An 11,195-nucleotide genomic window follows, 5' to 3' on the forward strand; every position below is an offset into this window, starting at 1 on the left:
AGGATTAATTTTCGATCCGCACCTGACCTAGTAATATCAATGGTGAAACAGACTATACCATTTTATGCAGAATGTTCCTTGAAAATAGCTCGACATACTAAGTTTTAATGCAAAACAGACACCCATTATTTTTTTTAAAACATGGTATTGCACACCACAAGCATCAAACATGGCTATGATTTTATTAAGCAACCCAATGTTTATATTTTCCACCACTCTGCATGTGGTCGAACACGAACGATAACTCTGTTCTGAATATTATCGTTTAATATAAATAGCCTAACTGCTAGATGGTGAAATAAGACATACATCCTGAAAGCTTTTCCCGTTTTAATACCAATCAAAGTAGGATATGATATGAAAATCGACCAGTACTTACGTATTTTGAGAATATTATCCGAACACTTATACTTCCGCTCGAAATTTCACAGGAAATGAACAAATCTCGGTGAAGTCTCGTGAACTTTCATTCGAACACCTCTGGATTCATTACTTACTTAGCAACGATAAAGAAATATTCCGAACACATTCGCAGGGGTGCTTAAATCAGTCACAGTGATTACTCTGGGGTTAACCCAGGACTACGACGTTATAATTAAGAACGCCGTTATAACTCAACGTCAGACTAGCCCGTGTGGCCTGTATAGGCGATGTATATTCAATGATATCTGCGATACAAACATGTACATTGCTCTGGATTTTATACATATACACATTATTATACTCTATATTAAAATATTATAATACTTTCCTGATAATTGCGCCGTTATTTTGAATGAAATTAAATGTGTCCACGAACTTTTTGGACAAATCTCGTAAGCTCGTGCTTTATATAAGAGTTTTTATCTGGTCGTTTTTGTATATTCCATATATGACACAGCTACGATAACCAACTCGTCATTCGGTAATTAAAAGATATTGTACGTCTATCTTGATTCTTACATGTTCTTTATTTGATAAGGACGTTGGGCCCTGCAATCAAAAGTCTTTTTTCTCAAGTATTTTTTTAACATCTACACGCATAACTAAAGCAATATTCAAAACAAAATTTTGGGGTCTATATGCTCCTTTCGGTGTTACGGTGTATTTTATATGACCTTTCTGCACTGAAAGTGGAAATTGCACATAAATCACTTTTCCCTGTATAATTTTTTTTATCGAAATGAACCATGGAATTGAATTCAAATTTAGATTATTAAAAATTAATGAAATTAAAATCATCATAAAGAAAAAGTTTGCAATTTCTTAACCTAATTGATATTTTGACCTTTTTGCACTGAAAAAAAACACTATTTTTATGCATAACCGATTCAACATGCAATAAAATTATTTAAAAGTCTCAAATTATGATAGACGTATCAAAAGAAACTAACAAACTCAGAAAATAAAACCAAACGATGTAAATTTTGAGATATGGCATGAAACAATCTAATTTTAAGGGGAAATTGGAATTCATTTTTTCTAGACTTACATGAAATATCTATGCCAATATATGTCGATAGAAATATTGAAATATTGTTAAAATATGTTTTTGAAACATCACGAAGATATCCCAATACATAAACTATCTATCGGTACTCTAAAACAACTGAGCTATGATAAAATTTCATTTTCTTCTTAAAAACCTTCCGCCACAAAATATAGTCCCTTACTAAACTCTGTAAATATGTAATTTTTCCTTCACTATTTCATTCAATATAGTTTATTTGGCATTGTGAAAAAATAATTTACAAGTAGAATTCATATGTGACACAGAATTTCCAGACTAGAATTGACCCAAAATGGCTACCCAAAACCAGAGGAACGAACCTCTTTAAATTATGCCATCATCTAGCTGTAGTCAAGTACAAGTATATCGTGAAGATCGTTTAACACGGTTAGACGTTAACGATAAACATCGTTAATCCTTTCCTATCGTGTGTCAGTCCTAGCATATCCTTCGTGTATACAGTTACATGTCATCGTGCGTGAATCCTATCCTATTGTTTTTTTGTAAACATAAACGTATTTTCTACTGTATATGTATGTACTATCTAAGAAACGCTCCTTATTTTGATGCCTTGAGCACATTTCTAAAGGTATATTTTTCTCCTTCAACTGTTCCATGTATTTTGTCAAAATATATATGAAAGGAGAAATATATACCTCACTATGCTCATATGTAACTTCTAAATTAAATGAACATTTCAGTGGGTCTTCCCCATAATAATAATAATTGTTTATACCTGTCTGTGCAACGTATGCCATTTACCTTCTTATTAGAATACATCATTTGTAAGTTGTATTTTCAACGGATTTCATGTCTGATTGAAAAGTTTTTCCTTTACTGGTGATAATTTGGCAATGAATGTCGAAGCCACGTGATATGTAAACGAGTCTTGTCCTATCACAGAATTCACTGATGTACATATCGTCTTTTGTAAAATCGCCATATCGTCTTTTGTACCAAGGTCCACCCATTCTGTTTATTTTTTATTCAGTGGTAGGTAAAAGTCACAAACCATGCAGATCGTTATCTAACGACTTAAATGTAATAATGTTGTACGTATGATATACTATTACGCGGTAGGAAAGAGATACGCTTCCATACAAAATAACAATATTTCATTTCCCATCTTGTACATAAAAAAGGAAGTATAGAAGGAGAAAGATATTTTAGGATATAGGAATGAGAACAGACAACCTACTTGAATATAGCATGTTCGGGTCATCGATATTAAAGACTTTTGTCAATCTGTAGCTAAGCAAAAGAAAAAGATCTGGTCAATAGAGTGTCATTTCTGGTGTCAACATGATAATAGCAAAAAGATAATGAAATTAATTTATAAAGAAAATAATTTGCATCCCCGTGATTTGATTTTAAATAATCGCATGGAATTCTTAAGTTTTAAGCGCGTTTCGTTTTTAGTCTTGTTCTGAGTTCATAAAATTTAATGAATGAATTGTTTAAGTTAATATTATACAACAGTACTACGTCTCCAAAATTAATTTGCAATGTTAATGCACGATTATGTGACCTATATAATACTTCGTGCGTTGACAACAGGGACGTTAATGTTGTACTTCGTTATGCAATGATATATTTTCCTCCTAAGAATATTCAGATACTAACAGATCAAGGATTTTCATGTGTACGTGTAACATATGTTGCATGGTTAATGCCTGCACACAATTGATCTTGCCGAAAAAGAGAAAACAAGGTAAGTTTCGGAGTTATACATATCCTGTGCAACATCCTGTGCAGTGGTTATTTACAATGGAAAATACAACATACAACAAAGGCTGTAAATTAATGAACAATTTGGAGGGCTTTGAGAAGTTGATTGAGGACACTGTGAGTGGAGGTCTGCATACTATGGTGCTGGCCCTGGGTCACAGAGTGGGGATCGTGGACGCCTTCTACAGACTGGGCAGACCCGCCACAGCCAAGGAAATCAGCAAGGAGGCCAGCCTCAATCTCAGGTATCGTTTTTATTATCCCAGGTATCGATTTTATTTTATTCTACCCTGATCAACATTTAAAAATGAGTTCGGCAAGATCCGTTTTAAGATCAATTGATACTGAGCGTTTATATGGAGGAATGTCGAGATAAATCATACGAAGTGAAAGGGATGACGTAGACGGTTTACAAATAATCAATGGTGCAGCAAGATTACGTAACGTTTATCTAGCTCATTAAACACTAGATTTTTTTATTTCTTCATTCGTGACACATTGATAAAAAGATCCTGCACTTTTGCACACCACTGAGAACGTCAGCTTTAGTTCGTTCTGATTACTGTGCACCATCACGTTTTATACTTATACGACTTGTATGAATAATGTACAATTCAGAAAACGTGTAGCATCTTTGTATCGTTAAGTTTTTTTTTAAGTTTGAACAAAATAGATAAACATTGTTAAAAATGTTACATGGTATTCGCGTGTACTCAGAATCATGTAGCTGGTAATTTGATGCTGACAGATGTTGCCGTATTTGTACAGAGAAGCCGGATTAAATGAAATGCCAATTTACATATTTACAGCATGGGCCGTAATTACAAAAATCAATTCACTTTGTGCAAAAATATAAGGTTTTAAAAGCATTTTTTCTTACAACGAAAACAAGCATTAATTTTAAATTTCTAAGCATATTATATACTTTTCCTGTTTTTAATTATATACCTATCGTCCAAATATGTTAAAGCATAATTATTGTACTTGTACAATTAATGCTATATACAATTTATATGACGGAGACAGTATTTTTTTATGCATAGATATGTTCAGGAATGGCTCGCGTGTATGACAGCAAAAGGCATCGTACAGTATGAGGACGAGGCCTACAGCCTGCCCGCCTCTGAGCGAGTCCAGAAGGCCGTCCTGACTTCCGCTGTCCTCCCAATGTTCGCAGACTGTCTGTCCAGCCTTGAGAGCGTGATGCGGGATCCGGATCACAACAGAGGTCTGTGTCGTTAGATTGATCCAGCAGTCCTAGAATATTGCAACTCTAACATTTTGTTATGCTTTAATACATACCGTGGCTTAACATATCAATACGTTACGCACAAACCTTAAAAGCTTAGTTTGTTTAAGGATATGATTTTGATAGAGAGGATTTGATACAAATCATTTTGAAATATTGAATTAAAAAAAAACAGGTTACAGTTTACATGTACATAAAATACTTTGTATCGAATACTGAAGGAAGTTTAGTCTTTTATTATTTAGATATTACATGTAGCTCACCGAGACGAAGTCAGGAGAAGCTTATGCTATACCCCCCGGCGTCGGAATAAGTATTTGAAGCAGGTCCTATATATTTAAGTAATTACTTATATCTGGGCCTATTTATGAACTTTCAATACTTACATGCTGAATCTGGGGCATGGATTTCAGATGTTTGAAGAGGTTAAGGTTTTTGGAGCAGGTTTAAGTTTTTGGAGCAGATGTCCTTTGAAAGCCATGTCTAAGTTATTGCTCGTTCTACCTCCACCAACCTTGCATTGATGGTGCGTCTTATGATGATTATGCACATGACAGGCTTGAATGCTGAATCTGAGCCAGATACTGGACGAAGTTAAGGTTTTTGGAGCTGGATAAGGTTTTTAAAGCAGGTGAAAGTTTTTGGAGCAGGTGCCCTTTTGTAGACAAATTTTAGTTATAATTGGTTCAGTCTAATAGATCATGCATCTTGCAATGCGTTATAATGTTGAATCTGAGCCATAGGTTTTGGATGCTGGAGAATGTTAAGTTTTTTTGGAGGAGGTCATTGTTTATATGAATAATAGTACTGAATCAAACGTGTATGGTTGATTTAATAGGGGTAGCTTCAGATACTGAGATTGACCTTGATGATCTAGATGCTTAGGTGAGATAATTTTTTTAGAGCAACTCAAATTGAGCTAGGGTCTTGAAACAGTTGATATATCTACGGATATATATAAAGAAGTAGCTTCAGATATAGAGTTTGATCTTGATGCTGGAGCAGAAATAAGTTTTTTGAAGTAGTTCAGGTTCAGGTTTTGAATGTTTGAAAGAATTGAAATCCTTACTACTTTTCATGGTTCATGTAACTCTGGATTTAAAACATTAAAACATAAGGCTAGCTTCAGATACAGAGCCTGGTCTCTATTATCAAGGATGCTAAGAAAACCTTGTCCTACATCACTCAACTTGCTTGATATATGATATATGTTTGTTGTTAATAATATATCATAATTCCTGTGGTATTATGTTGTATGATATGATACAGTTTAAAAAATATGATACGATATTGTATCATTTGATATGGTATTGTAAAATATTTTATGATAAAATAATATTATAATAATTTCCTATGATTTATCGTTAAAAGATACGATATTGTATCATATGATATTGTATAATGTAATTTAATATTGTATAATATAATATTGTATAATATAATATTGTATTATTTGATATTGTATTATTTTATATTGTATCATATAATATTGTATCATATGGTTTTGTATCATACAATATTAAATTATGTGATATATTACACTGTTGTATTATTTCAAATTGTATCATACAAAACAATACTATTTCTTACATGGTTTTTAGTTGACCTAATATGGTTTATACATGGTCAGTAAATTTCATAAACAGCATACAATGTCATGTCATATGATACAATATCATATTGTATCATGATATTAAATTGTACGTTATTATAAGACACAAAAAATTGTATAGGATCATAGGGTACAATATTGTTGGCTGTGTATAGATGAAAATTGTATCAAACAATACAGAATAAAATTTGCAAATAATATGATTATTATACAATTTCATATCATATCATATCATATCATAAGATATTGTGTCAAACAATTCAATATTCAATATTTTATCAAAGATCATTAACTATGATTTTCATTTTAATATGATAAAGGTGCATGGTCTATACTATGTTTATGCCTCGTCTCGGTGAGCTCTGTATTATGTGATGATCTTTGTTTACGAATACGTTAACAAATTTTAAAAGGACCTGAACTTCATTAAAACCTGTATATATTTGCATACATTACTTCTTGTATATACTTGCATTAAAAACAACTATCATATTCTGAAGGACATTGTCCTTTGACTTAATCATTCTATAATTAACACAGGTTATCCTTTCCCTAAAAAAGACTTAGAATGGCTCGGGAAATTTAACGAAGTGAGTGCCTTTAACCCTGAATGGATAACACGGAATTTGGAGCCTGTGTTTGAACATTTTCACACGGAAACACAAGGTGGGCAAAAGTTTCTATGCTAAGTGTCTTATGTGGGTTATAATATAATTTTTTTTATGCAATGATCGCTACCTTTAAATCCCGCATGAATCATCAAAGAAAGCTTTTTATTTCTTTTCTTCTAGCAAATTGTAAAACATAGTAACATTAACTTAATTACTGTTGTACATAAGTACGTTGGCTAAAAGAAACAGTCAATTCGTCTTCTATAGGAATTTGAGTCTGCTATTTATTCCTTAGTTTGCTGAAGATTTCGACCAATCAATAAACGCTGCGTGTAAATTTTAGTCTTTACAGACATATCAATTTTCGTAAGAAATAGTGAGAATCATACTTGGTGTAAATATAAATAATAAAACGCTTTCTTTGATGATTCATGTAGGTTATGAAGGTAGCGATCATTGCAAAGAAAATTACACATCCCGCTTAAGCATGCAATTATTTCCTGCATTTTGTCTGTCGATACCTTCATATACTGCAAGAATCACTAAAGAAAGCATTTAATTGTTCAACTAATTGTTTGTAGACTTACACGTTAAGGATGTAATCGTTGTTTATAATTATTATACACTCTCAGACAAAGTCAAAATGAAAGTTGCAAGATAACATATGTATTCTATTGTGCCTATCCTAAATCCTTTGGACAACAATTATAGCAAATAGATCGATGATGTACTCTTAGACTTTTTACAGTTAACATTATTTTTCTAGAAAATATTGAAAACATATTGGACTTCGGCTGCGGCTACGGAAAACTGTGTCAACAACTGGCGCTCAGCCAACCTGACTGTGACGTCACTGGAGTGGATATAGACGAAGTCTCGGTCAAACACTGTCAGCAGACATATTGTTATCCCAACCTTCGCTTCCTTCGAAATGCAGACTTGTTTTATTCCAACCTGAAAAAAAATTTCGATGTGATAATTCTAATGGAAGTGTTGCATGACCTGCCCGATCCCAGTCATGTCTTATCTGAATTAAAATCAGTCTTAAAACCTAACGGATATATTGTAGCTTTTGAGCCCAACATATCGTCCGATGTTTCTGCTAACATAGGGAGCGAGGCTGCGCAGTCTCACTTGCCATACAGTGTGTTCTTCTGTTTGCCTAACAGCATGTCCCAGAGCCCGGCAGTGGGGCACGGAGCGGGCTGGGGGGTGGAGGATCGCAGACAGTTCATTGTAAACGATGGATATTCTATTGTTAATGTTGACAGTCATTTACTTGACAACGAGTACGACAGAATCGTCTTTAAAATGTCGACAACATGACCAGAATGTTAAATTATTCACATTCTCTCTTGGCCGATTTTTTGCTCATACACACACACCAAACTGGTTGGAATATAGAAAAGAAAAATATTCCGAAATATTTACAATATTTTACAATTCTAATTTATGGTAATTGACATACTAAAAAAACATGGATTTATAGTGGAATGTTACAACGTACTTTTAAAGATTATGCACTTTAAAAATTTTATGATCTTGTAGAATAGCAGTGCAATAAAAGTACCCTAATGCTTATTTTTGTAGTTGAAAATATTTTAATATGTATGTATTGTACAATGCTACTCTCTTATTTTACATTGTATGGAAAGTGGTAATCGAAAATGTGGTTGATTTGGATCACTGGCTATATTGATTAAAGTACTCTATAATGTATGCTTGAAAATGCAGAACCTCAAAGGGGTTTAGGAAGGTTAAAGATTTTCAGAGAAGTTATATAGTGTTGAGTTATTGTGAAAAATCTTGTCACTTAATTTTCCTGAGAAGCATAAATAAACTTCAATGATTTGATGAAAGGCGTTGTTATCAGAAAACCAACTACCATTTGTCTGAGTTAATGCTTTAATTTGTTTACAACCATTTTCTGTGATTGCTATACTTTCTTTGCCAACCCCCTAAAAACCAAATTATTGATATTTTATTCATTTTTGATGATATTATGATGATTTCAACATTCACGTTTAAATGATATGGGTAATGATAATTAATAACGAAAATTATTTGTTGAAAATGTGTTTAAACGGTGTAATATTAATCATATTATTTGATTTCCTGGCCTCGAGAGCTCGTTATTGTTGAGTCGGGTTGAATTGAAATGTTTGAATAGGGTAGTTATCAGTTAGTGTTTTTTTTTAGTTACTTAAATTTAAAACAATGTAAGAAATATTTACAAATGTATCTACTGCAACAGTTCTATCTTAGCAACACAACTATTTGAAGTATTGGTCATGACTTTTTGTTAGCCTCCCTCCCCCTGGCACATAGCGTCGTTTTTGGCGCAGACTTCTCAAAAAAATATTTACTTTGACAAGCAAATAAAATAACGTGTGGCATGCAAATCTCAATGGGGGGGGGGGGGGGGGGGTAGGCTAGGTAACTTGAACTTCACTGTTAATTTTCCTTCCTTTCACTTCAACATTTTACAATGTCCCAAAAAAGTGAGGGCGCCAACTCCATGGTAATTCACTTTTTCTATATATATGTAAATTTGAGAAAAATTTTGGGTGCGAGACAAAGTGGCTGCCCCCTCCCCCGGATGCTATGTGCCTGCAAACCCCCTCCCCAACTGTATAAAACCCCATAAGCAAAAAACAAAAAAGAAAAATGTTATACCATCACAATGTCCATGAAACTTACTTTTGTACGATAAAGTCTTTATTTAAACAATAAAATGCTTTCCTTGGTGATTCATTCGGGATATGAAGGTATCGACATTGCAGGAAAAATACATAACCCGCGTTAGTGCGTTATGTAAATTTTTCCTGCAATGATCGTTACCTTCATATCACGAATGAATCACCAAGGAAAGCATTTTATTGTTTAAATAAAGACTTTATCATACAAAAGTAATTTTCGTGGACACTGTGATTGTATAACATTTTTGTTTTGTTGCGTATGGGGTTTTATACAGTTGGGGAGGGGGTTTGCAGGCACATAGCATCCGGGGGAGGGGGCAGCCACTTTGTCACTTTGTTAATGAACATAAGTACGTTAGCTAAAAGAAACAGCCAAATCGTCTCCTAAGACTTTGAGTCTGGCATCACCATGATTATTTCGTGCAGTCCGTGATTTTACTTAGGTTGCTGTAGGTTCAGACCAATCGACAAACAGGGCGTGTCAATTTCGTTATTGTCAATTTCAGCTGCTGTAGATTTCGATCAATCGATAAATGGGGCGTGTAGATTTTAGTCTGGCTGTTTCTATAGAGCTTTGAATTAACTATAACTTTCCGTTAGAAATAGAGGAAATTATTCTTGGTAGACGTGAAATAATAAATCATATTCCCGAAACATCTATGTTTACAAAATGACGTCTTTATATAAATAAAGTATATATATGCAGTATCATGTGGCATGTACAATTCAATATTCTTACATATTTTGTAGTGCTGAGTATTTAAAATGCATAATACGCAATATCATCATGCATGAGATCTACCAAAAAATGTATAGCCGACATGACAACAAAGAGTAGCTTTCAAAACATCCAGGCAAACATAAATTATAGGTTTCAAAACGAGAGTAGGTATAAATTTGATGGAATTCTCAAGGCATAGAGGAGGACCTATGATCATATTTAACTGTAAATGTTTTAAAAGCCTTATCATTATGGCTTTTGGTATTCATTCTTGGCATACTGTAGGGTACTAAAGCGTTCAAGACATGTACATTGTACGTAGAATACACCTTTGTATGTTTTTTTTATGATTTTGTTTTGTTTTGTGTTCACTAGAAAATTCTTCTCCTCCTTCCCTTTATGGAGTGGACTCAACTTGAGTGTCAATGTACTCCAATAAGTACTGTATCTTTTCATTTATGGAGTATTTTTTTATAATCGATTCTCACATTCTCAAATCTACTGTGTTATTAGATATATTAACACAGATGTTTTCAAATCCCCGTAACCACAATTGTTTTTTTTTTTTTACGTGGAATCAATCAGGTTTTTGTGGTCGGGCTGTTCACTATACTCTGTCCCGAGTTTTTGCTTCCACCACTTTTTGCTTGATATTTCAATAATAGAAAATACCTCTGTGCTCAAACTACGTTCATCCACTAATATAAAAAATGTCCAGATTATCTGTTTTGAAACGCCCCCTCTACCGCTTCAGGTTTCAATACACATCCCGAAATTGAAAGTCTACGGAGATTTTGCATTGCAACAGCCATTAATAAACCCGGATGATAACGTTAAAAAATTGCGCGATGTATTCCGAATGGAGAAAAGATGTAAACATTCCCCATTATAATTCTCCGTAAGGAATCTGTTTTCGTTCAGGACTGTGAATTTTTCTGAGTGGAAAGGGATAATTGTTCAATGAAGATATCTTGGATATATTCCCTTTTAACGATTTCAACTGTATTTCTTTCACAAGTATGTGTAATTTTATTTAAAATCATCAAAAAGCGATGGAAGCAATAACTTGGGACAGACTATAGTAGT

General features: G+C 33.5%; 1 protein-coding gene across 1 annotated transcript; it reads left to right on the forward strand.

Moving 5' to 3' along the window:
* The first annotated feature begins 2,977 nt into the window (after positions 1–2,977).
* Positions 2,978–8,542, forward strand: LOC128182813 (S-adenosylmethionine-dependent methyltransferase Rv2258c-like). The gene is made up of 4 exons (XM_052851565.1): positions 2,978–3,462; positions 4,261–4,445; positions 6,619–6,744; positions 7,456–8,542. Exons 1-4 carry the CDS (start codon positions 3,128–3,130, stop codon positions 8,013–8,015), a joined length of 1,206 nt encoding a protein of 401 aa, XP_052707525.1. The 5' UTR covers positions 2,978–3,127; the 3' UTR covers positions 8,016–8,542.
* Positions 8,543–11,195: the final 2,653 nt, after the last annotated feature.

This window comes from Crassostrea angulata, chromosome 5 (genome assembly GCF_025612915.1).
Source record: "Crassostrea angulata isolate pt1a10 chromosome 5, ASM2561291v2, whole genome shotgun sequence".
In the NCBI taxonomy this organism is placed as follows: Eukaryota; Metazoa; Mollusca; class Bivalvia; order Ostreida; family Ostreidae; genus Magallana; species Magallana angulata.